The following is a 20,842-nucleotide window of genomic DNA, read 5'->3' on the forward strand; positions in this document are numbered from 1 at the left end:
CCTTTCCCTCCATTTGGTATGGCACTCACCTTGTGCCTGTTGTTCGGCAGCTACGAAGGATTTATGCAAGGGTTTTTCATACATTTACAATAAATAATTCCTGGATTTACTGTACCCTGATCCCTGCCGCTTTTGTGATATTGATTTAATACAGCCAAGCATTCCAGGCATTTAAGAATTCACTTACACTATGCAGTGCATTCAATATCATAATGATCTCTTGGATATAGGCAAGGCTTTGTGGGGTGTACACACATCAGCAACACATTCACAGTCATGGAAAACTGATGACATTGTAACTCCATTAATTGAAGTGAGCGCATTCGTAATATAGCCCATGGAAAAATGAGTGTGCACGCATTTGTGTGTGTGTAAATGTCTGTCTCAAAGGCGTTATTAGTTAGGGACTTATCGTCTTATTCCATACAGCATCTTAGTAAGCTCCTTAGAGCAGCCTTGGATCGGACGGACAATACAGCACTATCATACTGCATTATGGGGAAGAAGAGGCGCAACATAGGACATGAATACCGTGCTAATCCCTCTCATGTTTGCTTGTGTTCTGCCGTGACTTTGGACTGACCCGGAAACTAACGTGACATTTGCGAACACAAATCGCACCTGTGGAGTGAATGTCGGTGTGGTGCCTAATTAAAAATGCATGCAACGTTACTGCAAACCACACAGCTGCTTAGCAGGAAGAGGAAACTGAACTCACCTCTCGGCGCATTGCACAGTGGACGGTGATGATGACAAAACCTTGGACAGAGTCAAAGACTGCAAAGAGGACCTGGAGTGGCAAGAAACATTGACTTGTGAGTTATTGCAGTGGTTCCCAAACCTTATTAAACTATGGCAAGCCTTCAAAGTGATTTTTGTTTCCTCCATCCACCACATATACCACAAGTAACACTGGATATGCTGTATATGAACTAATATCAATAATTGGCAACATTGCTGCTTTTGACAGTTTTCCCCCTACAGAAGAGCAATTCTAATGCAAGACAGCTAAACCTCTTCTCGCCACAAAAAGCAGTAAGCTTGCGGTTGCTTTCATTATACAATCTGATTTTAGTCCTTTTGGCTGGAAGGTTCAGTTGTATCAAACTATATTGAGGGCTGAGATGTATTTGCATTTTTATATTTTTACAGAGCTGAGTTTACAATGACAACTATTTCCCATCACTGCTCTGACAGTAAATGTTTCTGACTCCTGTGAACATGAAAAACTCCCAAACCGGAAAGTGTGTTGTGTTGCCATGACAAACAGCAACCTTGAGCTGTCATTTCCATTCTTAGCTGTATTAAAATTGCAAAACTTAAACATTTAGAATCGTGATGAGGAGAACCTTTTTGCCTTGTGTCTGTTTTGGTACAGTTGAAAATGGAATATAAAAATGTAATTAATGTAAATGTTGCCTTGTTGTACGTTTTGGGTTACGGTTATGTGAAAATGCTCAGAAAAAAAAGAGAGAAAATAAATGCAACTTGTGGCATGCTTTAAGCAGCACCCACTTTGCAAACAGTTAACGTATTGTACGTATTATAATATTGTATTATAATACGTATTATAATATCCTGTGTTACTGCAATACTGTGGTAAAATGGCTCAGAAACACTGATATGGGAAGGAAATTAGTCCACCAAGTTATATTTATTCATAATAAATCTTTGCAGAAGTTTCATTTCACTTTCATTCATAGACTAATGGTCTTGACACTGTGGAGATTGAAGGTTATCTAAGTTTTTAATTTTAATCCTATTTTTGTTCTTGGCTCATCCTCTAAACATGGTATCATTCAGGTTTAATATTTTTGTCTTCATGGTCAAATGTGAAGAAAAAAAGTCAACAATCGAGGCTCCCAAATAGTTGCACTTTTGACGCCTGACGCCATTTTAAAGCTGCTTTTTCAATGATGCATCACAGGTATGTGTAGTATATGTGTACGTTACAGTGTGTGTAAGCATCTGCTAATGTTTCTGAGACAAATCACCTGGAAGAGTGTGGAGCGCCGGTCGGTTATAGCTAGCACTGCTGACATCCAGGTTAACGCTAACAGGGGAAGAACTACACAGGAGCTCCACAGAGACGCCCTGTCAGAGAAAGAGAAAAAGAGGCAGACACAGAGAGTGAAAGAGGAGGGGAAAGAAGGAGAAGGAACAAGGGCTTCAGTCTCAAAACACCAGACCAGCCAGCTTTGGTGAGTCACATAACTCTCTCTCATGCACCCACCCACACCACATACACACGTCGTAGGTTCCATGGTGGGCAATTTTGACGCTGATTGGCACACTGATGCTTGCATCACACTTAATATTCCAACTGAGAAGTGGAAGATGATATGTAATCATGTAGATTGCTATGAGACTGAAAATTGCTCATATTTACATGGTTGATGCGCAAGTGTCATGCTGCTGGACCGAGAGTCGATGGGCAGAGGGCCAACAGGGACGAGGAAGACAGGCCATTGACAAGTACTGACACGGGGGCTTCTGAGGAGTGAGTGTGTGTGGGAGTGTGTGCATCTGTAACTGGAGTCAGACACCAATTTAAAATGTTCATGCTGTTTAAGCACATATTCCTGGTTTCATAACCACAGACGGAGCTGTCAGTCAGACAGACAGACAGACAGACAGACCGACCGTCTTACACTGAGAAATATGCACTTCCCTTTACAGGTGCATGTCCAAAGGCAATAAATAAAAGAGAAAATAGAGCAATAAAGCCCAGGATGTGCTGTCCTCTTGGTAATGTGTAAAGTTTCCAGCGGTTGTTGACGGTTTCTTTTTCTAACCATACACTATGGTTCAGTTAAGCCAGCCTACATTCTATGTGAAAATACACATTCTGATAGAGAAAGTGTACTTCATACATAATAAGGGTTATTTTAGTCAAAGTCATTTGGGAGGAATGTGTCCAAAGTTTTTTGTGTCTTTCTAGAAAACAATTTACCAAGTCTTTAATGCTTTATCCAGACACTGGAGATATAAACAGGCAAGGCTTACTTTATAGTAATGCTACAGAGAATGAAGGAGTGTTACCAGCAACATTTGAGCTGAATTATTTATATATTTGTTGTTGCTATTTCAGTAAACAATACAGAAATTACACAGTACACACTGTTTAATTATGGATTTCCAAAAGGATTTCTAGAAGCAGATTCTTTGAAGGACAACCAAACCGTATCCTGCAAGCAACAAGAAGTGAAGCAATGTGAATATGAATGACCATATCTTATGATAGACTATATGTATTCAGCAAAGATGTATGTGGATCTGAGTTCAGCAAAGCTGGGTGGAAATAAAGTCAATAACGGCTGCTTGTTTTCCCAGCGACAACAACAAACTGATACAAACTTGTTACTGCAAATAGGCAATCTCATCCCATTAGTGGCCAATCATGCAACAACACAAGTAAGAACAGAGCCTTCCTTTAAACAGAGCCCTCTCTCGAAAGTAAACACAAAGCCATAATGAAAGATTTGCACAAGGACAGGATTGTCTGCAAGAGTAAAACGGGAGGGGCTTTCATAAACAAGCTGGTTGCTCTGAACATTAATCCATGACTACGAACCTCTTTGCAGGAATATATGGTCCCCAAAAAGAAAAAAGGCCTTTTAGTTTTTCCTTGCGACACTACTATATAGTGGCACCTTCTAACACAGGGGTGTCAAACTCATTTTCACTAAGGGCCACGCTGAAAAAAAAGAATCCCCCAAGGGCCAGAAATGTAGAGTTTATTGACATGCTTTTGACAAGGCAGGTCACTTTTTGGTAGCCTTTTCCTCTTTTTTTTTTTTTTGAGACTTTTTAGTGGTTTTCTCAGACCTTTTTCATTTGTTGCTTTTTCAGACATTTTTTGTATGCTTTTTGTGGTATTTTTGTTGACATGAAGCCCTACAAAAGTCATCAAAAGAGTTCCTTAGCCATCATAGAATTTAGCAAATCAAGCAAAACAATTATGCATTTTTTTTTAAACAATCTGTTTCACAGCCTGAATATGAAAACTCTCTGCTTCTGGGGGAATTTCTGAGTATCAGAGTCGGCAAATCTGCCACATTCTGCTTTGAATGTCAGATAATTGTAGTTTAGGTGGTTAGGTGGTTCCCACCCTGAAACCCCCATTGACTGACAGTGCTGCTGTGGAGAGAGTGAGCAGCACCAAATCCTTGGGGGTGAGGAACTCTCCTAGACAACAAACCCTGTATCACTGGCCAAGAAGTCCCAGCACGCCCATTAGTTCCTTTCCTGAAGAATGTGCTCCTTCTACACGGGGACCATTGAGAGCATCCTGTTCAGCTGACTCACTGTGTGGTATGGGAGCTGCAATGTCTCCGACCGCATAGTGAAGGCTGCTGGGCGGATCAGTGGTGTCCCACTCCCCTCACTCCTGGACATTTACCAAACCCGCCTCACCCGCAGAGCAAACAGCATTGTGTCACACAGCCTCTTCAACCTCCTGCCATCTGGGAGACGGTACCGGAGCATCCAAGCCTGTTCCAGACTGGCGAACAGCTTCATTCCCCAAGCTGTCAGGAAGCTCAACACCCTCCCCTCTGCCCCAAGAACGCTGGACTCGAAACCCACCCCCTTCCACATAGGATCTGCTAAATGTAGACACTCAGAACTCTTTCCTTTCATTGCACACTTCAATATCTTTATCTTTATCTTTCTGTACTGTTTGATTTTGCCTTACATTTGCCCTATTTAGAATTCATTACAGTATTGTACATATTACTTATCTTTTGTTTAATTGTATATATTACTTGTCTATATTACTTACTCCCTGCACTGTGGGTCGGAGAGAAACGTATTTTCCATTGCTCTGTTAGTCTGGCACGTATTGCACAATTGACAAATAAAGTTGACTTGACCTGAAGTTGGGAGTTTTTTTAGAGGCAGAATCAGACAAGAACAATACTGTGGGCCAAGATATTCTAACCCCTCGCCCACAAGATGTACTACCAACTTCCTCCAGAGTCACAAAACAACATTATAAACCATTTTCACAGACTGTATGGCACTCTGCACGATTAGACATGTTGTAAGAACTCTAAAAAAAAAACAACATACATATCTTAAATGTTTTGTTTTTCTCATTCCATTACTTCACTCCATCTGAAATATGTGTTCACTGTGACAACCAGTTTTAAGGGATAGTTAGGATATTTTGAAAGAGTTAGTTCCAATTTACAAAGTCAGGCACTAACACAGACAAACACATCCCTATCGATGCAGCGGGAGACCTGAGACTCCCAGGTTGTCAAGGTAAAACTATTGTTTTGGTCAAAGGAGCCTGGTGGCGTGGAATAGAGCACAGATAAATATAACGGCTTCAGTTTGGCGTTGGAAAGGGCTCTCTGAAGGTAAAGCGATGATCATTTTCTTAATATAGTGTACGCTTAAACTGATATTGATTTGTTTAGGTGGGTCATGTTTTAGGTGGCTAAAATACATTTAGTTGCTGCCCCAGTAAACACCAGTACACTGCTTAGCGTTTGTGTCGGGTATGCTGCCTGCTTCTAAAAACTGGGGCGTGCCTACCGCCATCTACTGTACACTGACTGTGGATAAGAACTTCATACAACCCCATTTCAAATATCTGAACTATCCCTTTAAAGTGGTGGAACAGAGAGGACCACACACACACTACATAAGATAATGTAATGAGAGACACAACACAGTTTGCTTTATACATTGTACTGCCCTGATGTGTTAAGCTTCTTGCAATACTGCACTATGAATACGTTAAAACAAACTCTAAAAATGGTTCACAAACACCGTCTGACACAGGTCAGGTTTGCGCTGCAGGACCTGAGGAAAATCCACTTTTTTTAAACCATGCTCTCATTAAGAGCGGCGGATTACAGTGCAGGTGTTGTTCCCTTTCATTAGTTTGTTGTTTTTATCCAGACAAGTCTGAATATCATCCTGCATCATTACCGACAGCCAGAGATTAAAAGGATGGAGTAGAGAGAGATAGAGAGGGGGAGAGAGAGAAAGAGAAAGAGAGAGAGAAAGAGAGGATGATGCAGAGTAGGAGACAGAGAGAGCGGAATGGGGAGAATGAAAAAAATAGAAAGATGAAGATGGACTAACATGGCGCTGCTGGCAGTTGAGCTGGACAGAGCGGTGCTCGAGATCACGCCACACTTGGAGCATTTCAGGAGCAGTCGGCTACGCGCCTCCGCTGGGACACTTTAGGACGTGCAAACAGACACAAACACACACACACACACACACACACACACACACAACCATGTGGTGAGGAGAAAAGGGAGTGGGGTGGGGGATGTGTTGAAACACAAGTTCCAGTAATGGCGACAGGTGAATGTGCAGGCGTCACAGTTGCAAAAAGAATCAAAAGAAAAGGAGAAAAGGTGGGCACATCAAAGAGAGGCGGGGGAAAAGAAAAACAGGGGGAAGGGGAGGGAGAAAAGAAAGAAAGTCAAATTAAAACCAGATCTTAAAAAAAGTAGCAGCAATGAACAACAGTCCGAATACAAAGATTGAGCAAGTGAAGAGAAAGTGGGAGGCGGACATTGCAATGTTATAGCAGAATAGTGTGGATTAACAGATTACAGACAGACAGGAAATACACCAACTATCTCATTCCACTGGCAGTGTAGGCAGGCCTGTGCATAATGAAGCTTTCTATTATCAGGCCGCAAAGGAAAGAAAAATACGTTGGCTGTTTACTTACAGATGACTACTCAGATGGAGAGAAACAGCGTGTGTGTGTGTGTGTGTGTGTGTCACAAGTGGAGAATGATGGGGCTCTGCACGGGCTATGCTACATTAGCCTCCCATCACAGCTCATTGCCTTGGCGCCAACCACATCCCCACTGCTTCATAAGGAAATACATTAAGCTAATGACAGCCTGTCCTGTTAGTAACACGAGCAACTACTGTGTGCAGGAGCACTCAGATGTGTGTGCGCTCCAAAAACACACTTCTGACAATCTGAGAAGACGTGCATAATACTCTCATAACACCAAGGACCTTGCCTGTAACAAAGAAGGGTGTATCTGTTTGTGTGTGTGTGTGTGTGTGTGTGTGTGTGTGTGTGTGTGTGTTTGTACACATCATCTGGTTTAATCTTAGTTGCATCAAAGGGTAACAAAAGCTAATCGACCCTCTGGAGAGACGATCTGTAATTTTAACCCTTGCAGCTATAGACAAGTTATCAAACTTTGCAAGAGTTACAGACATGGGAGGAAGTGTTATGAGAGAGACAATAAGAGAGAGAAAAACAATGGAATCAAATGATGAAGAACCAGCCAACTGCTTTAGGAGAAGTAGTGTTGTATGTGGATGCATTTGCATGCGTGTCTCATACTTATTGTGTGTGTGCATGTCTGAAAGAATAACGGATTCAAGATACTTTTTGGGGGCTTTTTCCCTTTATTAGACTGAGAGTGGATAGACAGGAAAGGGGGAATATCAAGAAATAATACATACTAAAGAAAACTAATTGTGGGACTGGCTCTAGTGGCTGTAGCTCTTCACCAAGGCTGGATTTTGGGAAAGAGACTTCAGATACAGTATTAAGGGATCACTAAGGTCTATATAAAAGAGACTTCAGATATGGTATTAGGGAACCACTAAGGTCTATATAAAAGAGACTTCAGATACAGTATTAGGGGACCACTAAGGTCTATATAAAAGAGACTTCAGATATGGTATTAGGGGACCACTAAGGTCTATATAAAAGAGACTTCAGATATGGTATTAGGGGACCACTAAGGTCTATATAAAAGAGACTTCAGATACAGTATTAGGGACCACTAAGGTCTATATAAAAGAGACTTCAGATATGGTATTAGGGGACCACTAAGGTCTATATAAAAGCATCCAAAGAGCACCATGTCATGGGACCTTTAAAAAAGAAGAAGGAAAAAAAACACTTATTGCCTCTCATCCTCGCCTCTCTTACTAATGGGAAGCCGAGCATAGCTAAGCCGGCCAATCATCTGACAAGAAACCCCCCCACCCGCCACCCGCTCAGGACGCTGGTCCAGCACTGGCAGCCCACTCACTCTGACATATCCCCATTTGTGCATGAATAGGTCCTGAGCATGTGTGTGTATTGCAGGCCTGTGTGTAGTGATTACTAACAAAACAGAGTGTAAATTGTAATTTAATCAATAAACAGTATAAAATAAATTGAAGGGCCGTAGGTCAGATTTGAACCTGTGTCGGTGCAGGACTCAGCCAACATGGCGAATGCTCTTACTGGGTGAGCCAGAGGCCGCCCCAGAATAACGGATTTCAATAGTGCATGAGATTCAACACACATTATCCTGGTGTTTACAGTATTTAATTAGGTTTCCATCTGCCACCGATTTTCATACCCACCATATTTATCCATGTCACATAATACTGAGAGAACTAGACGTGGCAGCGATTGTTAAAAGCCAATAGATTTCACTGAGCAACAGAACATAGCAGATGTCTTGTCATTTTGTTGCCAAATTGGACTGTATTTTTTCAATTCTCTTCACCGGAAGGCACAGGTGCACAAGTAGGTATGTGTTCAGAGACCCTTGAAAGCGGATCCAGTTAGTTGACATGAAAATGTTGTCTCCCTGAGTTTGTGTCTGACAGAAGGGCGAGACTTATTTAACGCAGCAAATTTGTAGTCGGTTCCCACCAAGAATAGCGTGGATGGATGACTAAGCGGTGTGTGTTGATGTCTTTTGTGCATAGTCGTGTGTGGATGAGGTGCAGAAAGTTTAGTAAATTAACTTACCCCGCTCGCTGCTTTTTAGACTTGTCTGAGATGCCATCTCGAGACATGAGCTTGTTAAACACCACGATTCCAATGAGCATATTCACCTGAGAGAGACAGAGACTGATCAGGGTTGCTGTGATAGATGGGTTGGCAACAGGGATTCAATTCAAGTTTTTCTAGATTTCTTTTCCTAATGTTTTGGCTGATTGAAGACAACTTTTTGATTGTCCCACAGACCCAAGACTGGAAGTGACAGTGCCTGTGTTGGCAGGGCTCCCAGGCCAACTTGCTCCTATGCAAGAGGAGCTTTAAGCTTATTTCAATACAAAAAAGCATGGCTATATTTCATAGCACACAGCTATTACTATACCTACTATCTCTTTGAAAATCCATAAAGGCCAAAGAGGAATACAAAATTCCTATACAGCATCCCAACTTTACATATTTGGGATGTTCCTTAAACAGGTGCTGTGCTTTTACAACAAAAGGCACATTTATATTATCTTTTCATAAAGTGAACTCAAATCGTGACAGATTGTAACATTGTGAGGTATAATTAATGTGTATTTAATACAATCAACATAACTGTACATTTGACCACTGTGGGACAGATGACATCATTCCTGAGCTTCTGTTGATGCAGCATGAGTAAAGAAACCCGATTTATCGCACCATCGACTTCATTTTTAAGAGAACTAAAAGAATCTCTCTGACATCCACCACTCAGGCATTTTATGATCTAGAAACATTTTTCCTCTTCAGATTCAACAATGCAAATGTAAGACAGGTGTTGTTGCTTTAATGCGCATGGCCACTGCTAGCGTGACAGAGTGTAATGTTGCTGAGCAGCACTCCATTCAGTGCGTGAGGAAGAAATAGCGCCAATTTTAAAAAAGGTACTCTGTGAAGTTTGCTTGCTTGCAAACAAAAGTTATCTTTACATTCCCTCACTAAGGTCTCACAAACAAGTTGAATTGGTTTCACTTGCAATTTTTCAAGCATAGGTTTAGATGAGCATTGTTTACATCCATTTATAAATACATACTGTTTACACACAGTAATCACTCCAAGCTGTGATTTTTCCATTTACGGTGAAAAAGAAGAAGGAAAAAAACACTTATTGCCTCTCATCCTGGTTTCCCTTACTAATGGGAAGCCGAGCATAGCTAAGCTTGCCAAACATCTGGCCATGGTGACCCAGTGACAAAGATTCCATCAGGGGCGGGCGGGCGCGCACACGCACATGCGCACACACAGAAAGACAACAAACAAACAGATCTGAGGCCAGCCTTGCCACATGTAGACCTCTGAAATCCTGCCCATCTGGCAGATTTTCTATGCCGGCAACATCTTCCTTCTAATCCTGATTTCCAACATTCATCTGTACTCTTTCTTCCACCCTTCATGGGTTTCCCTGTAGAGTCTCTGTTTGGTTATTCATCTGCAAGTGTCCTTTGAGATGTCAGCAGTGTAATGACAATTACACTCTCGTACACGCCTTTTCCGTGTGCGCAACGAATTCCAAATTCTTATCAAGGTATTAAACTGAATGTCTGCCTGAATTGCTTCTTTCATCTGTCACCAAGAGCAGCTTCTGGCTCGGCAAAAACATTTTATAGATTCAACACACAGATGTTGGAAATCCTAAAGAAAGAGCGGAGGAGTTGAGCAGTTAAAGTCTCACTTTCATGCGGGCTGCTGTATTTCCGTTTTCTGCAGCTTTTGCAGGAGCCAGATTTTTACTTGAAGCCTATTTCCTTGCTACATCTTCAGTAGATCTAGCAGCTTTAGCAATTTGCTAAAAAAACTCTATGATCTCCTTCCCTCTGCTGTGTGAGCTGCTGCCGTCAAATCCCGAAGATGTGCCAAATCGGGAGAGCACTATTGCCATGCCAGTCATGTCTGGCCTCGGCTCTGTGAGTCAGTATCATCCCGCTCTGCTATTTGCCCAGGGCCAGGTTCATTAATTAGAGAAGAGTCCTGTGGGAAGGTATGTGTTTCTCTGCCTGACGTCCCACTCTCATTACAGATGTTTGTTGGAGTGGGGCCCCAGGAACAACACCGGGGGGCCGGGGACCATTACAAACCAGATGGGGTGTGGAGTGTACATGGACATTATGGAGGTAGAAATGGTGGAACATTCCAAGGAACACCAGACACTGGCATACAACGTATGTGGATAACTGACCTTTGATTTTACACACAGCAATTATCACTTCAAGCTGGGATTTTTCCATTTGTGGTGACTACCTCAAAAAGGTCAATGGCACGACCACTTTATGAGGTTTTACTTAACGTTAATTTGTATTCCCCCAGTTTGCCTATGGTCCCCCAGTGGCAAGAAATGGCGATAAGTAAACGAACCAAGCCCTGTGTATCCTGCTAAGCCTTTTAGAAAATGAAAGCTCAGATGGGCCGATCTGGACTCTTGCTCCTTATGAGGTCATAAGGGGGCAAAGTTACCTCCCCTTTCTCTGCTCTGCCCGCCGAAAGACTTTGGCCCATCCATGATAGAGAGACATCATGGCTTTCAAACAAGCAAAGTGGCAGCCTCCACCTTCCCCCTCCTCTCTCCTTCTCAAAAGCTACCGACTCAGAAATGGCACATACTAAGGAAAGCTCATTGTGGGACTGGCTCTAGTGGCTGTAATTCTTCACCAAAGCTAAATTTTGGGAAAGAGACAGATATGGTATTAGGGGACCACTAAGGTCTATATAAAAGCATCCAAAGAGCACCATGTCATGAGACCTTTAAAAAAGAAGAAGGAAAATGAAACACTTATTGCCTCTCTTACTAATGGGGAGCCGAGCATAGCTAAGCCTGCCAATCATCTGACAGGACATTATGGAGGTAGAAATGATGGAAGGTTGGAAACATTCCGAGGAACACCAGACATTGACGTACAACATATGTGGATAACTGTCCTTTGATTTTACGGGATGGCTGTAACCTTTGAGCTCTGATAAACAAAACACCCTAACCATTGTTTAATACAATGTTTTATAATTATAAATTTACGCAAAATGGATTTTGTTCGATAAAGCACTGAGCTTGTGTGTACTTTCTTACAGAATTATCAGTGTGAGTGTTGATGTGCAGGTGGTGGTTTGCCGGGTTTTCTGACCATGTACCCATTAAATAATAGCAGTAGTATTGGAAGCCACCAAAATATCATAATCATGAATATTCAGCACAATATAATCCCGTATTCCCTTGCATCCCAAACTGTCAAACTGCTGCTCTCTTATCAGGAATTCACTTCAAAAACATGCATATCACTCTACACACCTGTGACGCTGTCTGATTAATTCTTCCTTTCTGACATGTACTGTACTATAACACAAGCTTGTGTGCAAGCAACGAGGGGAAAAAAAATCCTAATGCATGAGCAGAAACAACAACAGCAGCAGCAGTCACAGCAATTTACCAAACTAAAATGTAGTACCCCATCTAGACTTATTAAGCTTAATGGTGGAAATATCTACCCAGGGATTCATTTAGGAGAAATTAGCTAATCCTGGAAACAGCCACATACAGCAGCACACAACAACAGATGATTAAAACACCACTGAGATGCAATCAATGCACTCAATTTTGCAAACAATATCCAGCTATATTTTCTTGTACATTAAAATATCAGTTTTATAGCAATTGGCAAAAGCAAACAAAATACACATTATCATAATTGTGATGCACACTGTGAATCACATACTCATGTCCAAAAAGAAGTTAGAAGAAGTAGAAAGAAGTTCAAATTATTTTAGCCTTAAGTACACTGAGTACAGTGACTCATACTTTGAAAGTACACAGAAGAATGAGAGATTTGGCCGCTGGGCTGGAATTCAGTCCAGGCATGTGCTGCATTGCCGAGACTCTTGTTGGCAAGAATAGATTTGAGTGTTTCTGGGCTGATATTTTACAACTCAAGGATCCGAGTGCTCATTTCATCATTTTATTCTGCACACCCAGAGTATGCTCACATGTGCAAGGGGAGAATGGGAAATCCTTAGAGGTCAGCTGCTTTAAAGCTCTTAGCTTGGAGGCTAATTTAGGAATAAAAAAAAAAAATGTGTGCAATGTGACCAGTGATAGTGACGGACAGACTCACCAATACAATGACAGCAGCAGGCCCAACAAAGGCATAAAGCAGACCGCCCTCCAAGGACAGCCAGCAACTAGAGAAAACAAATAAAACAGACAAGTTTGAGCACAAAATCATATAACTGCTGGTGTTTAAAGTATCACTTCACCACATTCAGGTCTCACATTTCACTTAGTTGTGAGTGTCAAGCACTTCACCGCAACAAGCACACAGGCAATTAAGGATCTTGAATTTCCTAAGTGAGGGATAAAGCCGTCGTTGCAGTGGCTGGATAAGTACCTCTTTCTGTAAATATTGCCCTTAGTGTTGAGCAAATGTATTATGTACATTACCTAAAACATATCCCCGAAGTAGTAAATGCTCTTGTAAAAATTTCATTTGGTGTGAAAGCTACTGAGACTTAATGAGTTTAAATGTGTCCTCGAGTGATGTCATCAGAGCTTACCGAAGCCCCTCTGTTGTCTTAATTGCAGCTCAATAAAAGGAAGATGAAAAATGGCCCAAAAGCTGTGATACAGTCCTCGTATTAATGAGATGCTGAGTAAAGTAGGCAGGAACCCATTTGTAAATATCTTTTAAAATGTGTTTTCATTGAATCAATTAGACCATTGACTGGTTAACAGAGCATTTTGTGGGCATTGCCTGTTTAACGGTAAGCCCAACAGTAGTTAGCAATAGTGCTTTTTAAATGGGCGGCTCCAATGTAAACAAAACATCCATAACAAGCTTCACACATGGTTGTTGAAAGGACTTGAGTATGGCTGCTGACTCAATATAAATGTAACACATGCACAACACTTGATAGCATACAAACTTGATGCTGTCCATCTGACATTTAGAGATTCAAAAATTGCTCAAAATACCTTTTCCGAACACATAACGTGGATAATGTTGTCGCCTAAGTGAGTTATTTTATGTTAAAAGGTCCTGGAGAAGTTTTTTTTTCTTTATCAACTTCTTACATTAGTGATTGAGCCCAAAAAAATAACATCAAATGTCCTGTTTAAGTCAGAATAGACATGGTTTTATTTCAAAGATTTCTGCATTTGTGCTTTGTCCCTGCTTATTTGCCTGGTTTAAAAGGAGCCGCTTAAAGTGGCGCATTTGGAAACATATATGATGTCATATATCTCTGTGCGATAATAATAGTTTGGCATCATGTGAATAAACAAGTGTAGAAAATACTTTGGTTGTTGCATACGCAGCCAATGTTACTCAAACAGCTCTGAGAGGTAGATTAGATTAGCTCAGAGAGTTTTTGAATGTTCAGTTTTTAACAAAAATATTTTTGCATAATTTAATTTTGAATGTTTCATATTTAGTCATAATTATTTAAAGTAACAGAAAAATAAATCTAGCTTTTAGGGGCTTTAATGTGTTAACAGAATCTTGATAACCCCTCTTTCAACTGGCTTAAAGGTCTTGTGTCCATATAAATGAGCAGCAACAGTAAGATTTACTGCGTATTTCACTAAGTGCATGCTGGGAACAGCTTCACTCACCCTATGACACATAATACGAACAAGGGGTTATAAGAATAGGATAAATAGATGGATGTATGGAGAAAAAGAGTTTTGTTGATTCAAATAAAAAATAAAGAGTACATTTAGCGTTACATTTTCAGGTGTTTTAAGCAGAGCCTCCACTGAATCCATAACCCCCTCTGGTAAGTTATAAAATAAATTGTATAAAAATACAGATTTATGAAATAGGCCTAAGCTTGAAACCTTCAGGGGAAAAGAAAAACAGCAAAGGGTAAACATGGGTATACTTTCAATGTTTGGCTGTTGGGATACGGATGGCACTGTGCTGATAGTAAGTGAAGATACCCAAATCCAGACATGATTGGTGTTAGGGACAGTGCAGGGGGTGGGGAAACGGTACTTACTAGCTGGCGGTGCCGTAACCTCTTGCTCTGGTGAAACCCACTGACACTGCTACAACTAGGGCTGGAAGACCTGCAGACAATAAGAGAGAGATCAAAAGGGTGAGGCAAAAGACAAAAGGAAGCCCTAATGGGGATGATAAAGCACGTCAGCTAAATAAGATTCTCCAGTGTGTAAAACGCCGTATGGCTGTCCCATTCAAATGCAAAGCAGCCATGCAATAGCGCGTAACGTGTGCATGTGTGATTGAAACTGACTTATAGTGCTCTGTGGGTGAGCCCGAGTGCACCGCATGTGCTCCCTGACACACAGGCACTGCATGTATGCAAACTGGGCTTAAATCCTAGTTCCTTGCAGGGATAGAAGCTCTGATTTAGCATTTCAAGACATTTTGAGTACAGCAACGCTGCCATACAACAGGGAACCCAAAAATGCTGCAAGCCTGTGAGTAAGCATGTGAGACTAAAAGAAAGTCCATAAAAATGTGAGGTATAGCAAGGAGTGGTCAATAAGTTATGCATTACTTAGCTAAATCAAGCAGTGTGTGTGTGTGTGTGTGTGTGTGTGTGTGTGTGTGTGTGTGTGTGTGTGCGTGCGTATGTGAGGGAGAGAGAGTTTGACTGGGTGTCACAGAGCGCCTGCCAGGAAAAGAAGGAAATATGCTGAACTGCGTAATGAGCTTGGCTCTGAAATATTCATGTAATTAACAAAGCTGTGATTATGGCTGCAAATGAAAAGCAATTAGAAAAAGTCACATTAACATTAACAAATAAGAGGTGGGGAGCCAGGCCGGACTACTGACCAGCAAGTTTCAAATATAACAACATTCATCCAGCGTTTACCGATATACAATAAGGTAAGCACACACCTATACAGTACGCATGCATGCTCGACTGCTGACCTAACACAGATCCAGTGACACCCCAAACCTCCTGTTTCCATGGTAACTGACTTCAATCACACAATTTGTGGGGGAAATGCCAAAATGGACTTGAGGAGGATACGCTGTTGATCCCCTTCAATTTGCTCGACTGTTCCAGGCATTTCATGTCCATTTGTAAGTGTAGGGATATTAAATCACTGCGTGCACACCACACACACCACACACCACACACACACACACCACACACACACACACACAACACAACACACAACACACACACACACACACACACACAACACACACACACCACACACACCACACACACACACACACACACACAGTACAACAATCTATACATTCACCCTCCTCTGTAGCTCTGTATCAGGTAAGGGCATCAGTGACTTGGGCAGATTAGAATGCTAGGATCAATATCAAGTGAAATGAACAGACGGTGTTTTGTGTGTGTGTGTGTGTGTGGTGATGGTGTTAGAGTGTTAGAGGTTGTAATTCCTAGGGCTATCTCAAAGCATCTCGTCAGTGGTATGCAGATGTTATCATATGTTTCGATTATCGACAAACATCCCTGATGCCTGTTGGTCCGGTTGTAGTACATTGCGAGGAGGTGATGTACAGCTGAATGGAGGGAGGTCATCTTTACTCTGAATGTATCCCGTGAGTAGTAGAAAACCCATGTCAAGCTTTGGCAGTATTAGGTAAGATTATATTACATTCTGTAATAATTGTCTTTTGAGGAAATTGAGTCCTTGAGGCAGCAAATAATAGTATACAGAAAAGAAAAATTGGATTAAATTAAAACGGTAATAATTAAGGTTATAAAGGCTTATGCAGCCAAGACAACACTACAAAATAATAATGTGTCACTTTTTATATTTAAAAAGCCTGTCTTGCTGCTCACAAATTCATGTCACACAACAGTGTCCAATCACACGCAACAATCAGCATCCAATTCATAAAAGTGTCTTCATTTGCTCTGCTGAAAATCCACTGGCACACAAAGAAAGTTAGACATATTTAAAGTAACTGGAAAGGCAGACACTTACAATAGCACCTTTGTGTTACAGTCAGTGCCACTATGATACTGAATAGTTTCTTTTAAATCACAGTAACTAAGGCCTTTCAAGCCATTAACACACAATGTCTGCTGGCAAGCTTTAGATGCTGATTATTCTGAAGGTTGTTTCCATAATGAAGTCATTTCAGTGTGTGCACTCAGCAAACTTAGGATGCATAGGGGTGTACAGTCATGCCGGGTTCATTTTGTCAACACAAAAATGTAACCTTTGGATAAAATGGTTGCTACTGCAAGACTTCGGTTATTTAAATTGTCAGCGTCGCATGAAGACTTACCCCAGCCGAGGCACAGAAAACGCTTGCGAATGAGTCGGGACCTCATTTTGCCGATAACGGCCAGATAGGACTGCCACGCCTCCGTCAGCACCCAGCAGAAGGACGCCAAGAAGAAGAAATGCAGAAAGGCCGCAGTCACAGTACAGAGGCCCTAAGGAGGAAAAGAAAGTTAGGGAGACAGAAAGTGATAAAAGCGTGGGAGACGTTTTACAGAAAAGTAAAAAGAAAAAGGTATTTTATGAGATGTGTCATAATGAATCATCTCTTGGGACTATTCAGCAGAGCGAAATGAAACCTCCGCAAAATAAATTGGACAAAGGGGGCAAAGGGAGTCTGATGAAGCCCATACTGTTTAGAAAAATAGGACTTAACCTGGCTCCGCTTGGTTTGTCATTTTGATCGATACTGACCACTTCACAGTGCTGTCTTGCTAAGTCAGTACTCAGAGTGCTGTGTGCCAAGTCAGCTTGCCACTTTGAGAACTCCACTCTATGACCCTTTAATACACTTTAGTGAATAGTGTCTAGGCATTATGAAAAAAACTTGGTCAAGAGCACTAATACCGGAACCATAAATGTGTATTTTCCCTGTGGAAATCCAGTTACTTTGGGTAGGAATATAACTTTCTCTTTGTGTTCATCTTTGCCTCACCTTGCTGAGTGTTTGAGATTGTCCCACCAAAATCAATAAGTTGGAGGCCAAAATGGAGAGGCAAAAATTCACCAAGATTATGGATCTCTCCGAACGAATGTACCTACAGAACAGAGGATGAGAGAGAGAGAGAGAGAGGACAGACATATGAAATAAGTATTAATGACACATTGACGGACTGAATAGCATCTTTTTGGACATTGGACAGAGTCATTAGCTTGATTTTGCCATCTGTCATGTTTGCGACCAGAAACTAATCACCACCCCCCTGCTGTAGTTGAACCATTTGTTCCTTACTAGGCCTCATTTGAGTTTTGGCACAGTAAAGGACACACACAAACAGCACTTTTTATGTATTGGTACTGTAGGAGCCTAAATAACGAGAAAAACCCCCCAGCTGTCCTCATAGCAGATGTGTGAGTATAGAGACAGGCATGACACAATCAAGTTTTATGTTCTGTGTGTGCACATGTACCTCCAGAAGGCAGCGTAGATTAGCAGCAGGATGAGCAGAGCAGTGCAGGAGACCCCACAGCCCACCATGAGGGGCACAGAGGGCATGCTGGTTGGACCCATTTCCTGAAGAGAGTGAAAAGGAAGACGAGGGACGGAAAGGGGAACATGGATCAGTCAATAATTACTGCAAGACATTAGTCCACATTACTTGTCAAAACTCAAATTTTCTTCAAATTGCATATTGTTTTTCAAATGACATCTTGTTTTATTATACAAAAAAAACACTGAATGGGTTATTTTTAATGTCACATTGACACGGCAGAGTATCTTCACCTCATCACACACCGCCTACTATAATGACGCTCTGCTAGCGACTTTGATCCACTAGCTGCAGCTTTATATAATGGGTGGGTTAGGCTAGTCGCCTCAAATCCCATTTGATTGGATTAATTTATGCATCCATCCCCGAGTTCAAGGTGAGTCATCAAAAACTAAAATTAAAATGGGAACACAACTATAACTGAGTCTATACACTGGCTTTGCGGGTCTGCCTCAGAGTGGATGACGGATACCGCACTGATGGCTTTGGACACTTTACATGTGTTTTCTACAGTAAGTGGTTACTATGGGGTTACCAGTGGCCTACAGCAACGCCACTATTCCTTACACTTCACTATTACAAAACTGCATCCATATGACTGAGGTAAAAATCAGCTTTATTTTTACATTAGGGAACCAAAGAAATAAATAAAAAATGCCACAACCTTGTTTGTTAGTAATGTGTTTGAAGCTAGTTTCTGACTCAAGTTTTACCTAAGCAGCAACAGGCTAACAGCCTGAACGGTTAAATGTAGGGTGAACCCAAGCGTACTGTAATATCCAGTTTCATATACAGGGTTAGCAGGTAAAAAGAGTATAAGGACAGACAGATAGACAGACAGACAGGCAGACAGACAGACACATGAATCGATGTGTGAGGGAGATCAAAAACTGGTTTGAATAAATCCTGTTAGATCCTTTACTGTAATAGATTTAAATAATTGTTTGTGCACGCTTTTGCACTTACACTTTTTATTAACTCTTGCACTTCCTTAGTTGTAATCCATTTGGTAGACCTTTCTGATTGTACTTGCTAATTACATGCAATTAAGTCTGTCAGATTGGCTGGATAATAACACGTAATTACACTAATGTCAAAGTTCTCATTTGTTGACCCCTTTGATGTCACCTATGCAACTTTTTTAGCTTCACCTACAAAACTTGTAATTATAATTATAGTTTCAATTAATTGTTATTTACTCTGAGACATGAGGACGCATTCAGGTAACCACCAATTACAGAGGCAGAGAATGTACAGTGGGAGCCCGCTGTGCACCTATTTCCCCCTTTGTATAATTTCACATGCACAAGGGTAAAAGCACTCGGCCACAGCGCATAATTAAGCAATTTAGGTCATGATGTACAGCGGACGTCTGCTTTTCCTCTCCCCCGAGGTGTGCCTTTTAAAGGATGAGGAACAGACAAATGAATCCGCGTGGAGAGCACACACCCCGCCGTGTCCCAAATGGGCTTAATGTCTGCTTTAAAGTTCTCAATCACACAATTTACCTCCCAGGGTGGCTAGCTTTCCCTTTCATCCCAAAAGGGTTATCTCTGTACACACGTACACACGTACACACGTACACACACACACACACACACACACACACACACACACACACAGTGTCTTTATAGCAAAGAAAGCACATAGTCACACACAAAGGCACGTCAGGCAGATGTGCCAAGTAACTTAAAGTGGTTAAGCTGTATGTGTGTCTTGTTAAAGATGAGCTGAAGGCATAGGCGGAAAGCAAGAGAAAGGACTTTAGAAAGGAAATAGAGCCGCAAGCCGCGATTCGTGGGTTCAAACCTTTTTTCTCTCAGTAGCGACTTCAAAGTAATTTAACACGTGTGGTCCAACGTCGTTATAAAACACATCCTGCAAGTACACTTTGTTTAAAATGCCTGCAACTGATTTGTCAAAAACATTTTCAATTCAGTGTGATATGTAGCTCAGTCCAGCACATGGCAGTTTGAGAAAAGCAGACGCAACATTCGATTCCAAGCTCAAACCTGGATTTGTGTCATTCCTCGTCCAGTTATCGTGCATTTAAGGCGCCCCCAGTGGTTAATTTGAATGAGACTTGCGGTGTACGTGTGAGGTCATTACGTAGACGTTTCCTGGAAGTTTTGTGTTGGTTGGACAAACATTTAGTCATTTATGGCCTGATTTGCGCTATATGCAGTTTGTTTGCGTTTATAGTGCCCCCTGGTGTTCAATTTGAATTAAACTTTCAGGGCGTGGTTCAGGTACTTATGAGGACATATCCTGAGAGATGTGGGATGACTGGACCATGAATATGTGATTTATAGTATAATGTGTGTAATGCCACTCACCTATCTTACGCTTGTAGCGCCCCCTAGTGGCTAATGTATATTAAACTGTCTGGGTATGTCTGGGGCACCTATCTGAACCTACCCTGTGAGTTTTGTGATGATTGGCCTTATGGTTAGTGATTTGTCTTCATTTATGTCCAGAGCCACGCCCCTTTCCAAGTTCATTGGTCAATAACTTGAAAAGAAATAAGAAAAAAGGCGTGGCCTTTCAAAGTTTGCATTTTGAAGCCTTAATGACAGCGCCACCATGTGGCCGAATGGGTTCATATTTCTACAGAAGCACATGCACACCATTTCCAGTTATTCCCCCAAGTTTTATGTTTCT

At 41.5% G+C, this 20,842-nt stretch overlaps 1 protein-coding gene across 21 annotated transcripts in view; it reads right to left on the reverse strand.

The window, feature by feature from the left end:
* adgrb2 (adhesion G protein-coupled receptor B2) overlaps positions 1–20,842 on the reverse strand; it is a 240,978-nt gene that overhangs the window by 33,585 nt on the left and 186,551 nt on the right. For 20 of the 21 annotated variants that reach the window (XR_004334864.1, XR_004334860.1, XR_004334869.1 and 17 more), the window contains 9 exons: positions 18,101–18,204; positions 17,626–17,728; positions 16,975–17,125; positions 14,726–14,795; positions 12,844–12,910; positions 8,753–8,838; positions 6,100–6,198; positions 1,995–2,094; positions 719–790 (listed from right to left, as the gene is read on the reverse strand). Coding sequence is in view for 8 of the 21 variants with exons in the window: in XM_032534850.1 (XP_032390741.1) it covers positions 719–790; positions 1,995–2,094; positions 6,100–6,198; positions 8,753–8,838; positions 12,844–12,910; positions 14,726–14,795; positions 16,975–17,125; positions 17,626–17,728; positions 18,101–18,204 (852 nt within the window). In the remaining 13 variants the exon portion in view is untranslated. The remainder of the gene's footprint in view (positions 1–718; positions 791–1,994; positions 2,095–6,099; positions 6,199–8,752; positions 8,839–12,843; positions 12,911–14,725; positions 14,796–16,974; positions 17,126–17,625; positions 17,729–18,100; positions 18,205–20,842) is intronic. The other variant, XR_004334862.1, reaches the window with a different exon arrangement.

This window comes from Etheostoma spectabile, chromosome 14 (genome assembly GCF_008692095.1).
Source record: "Etheostoma spectabile isolate EspeVRDwgs_2016 chromosome 14, UIUC_Espe_1.0, whole genome shotgun sequence".
NCBI lineage: Eukaryota > Metazoa > Chordata > Actinopteri > Perciformes > Percidae > Etheostoma > Etheostoma spectabile.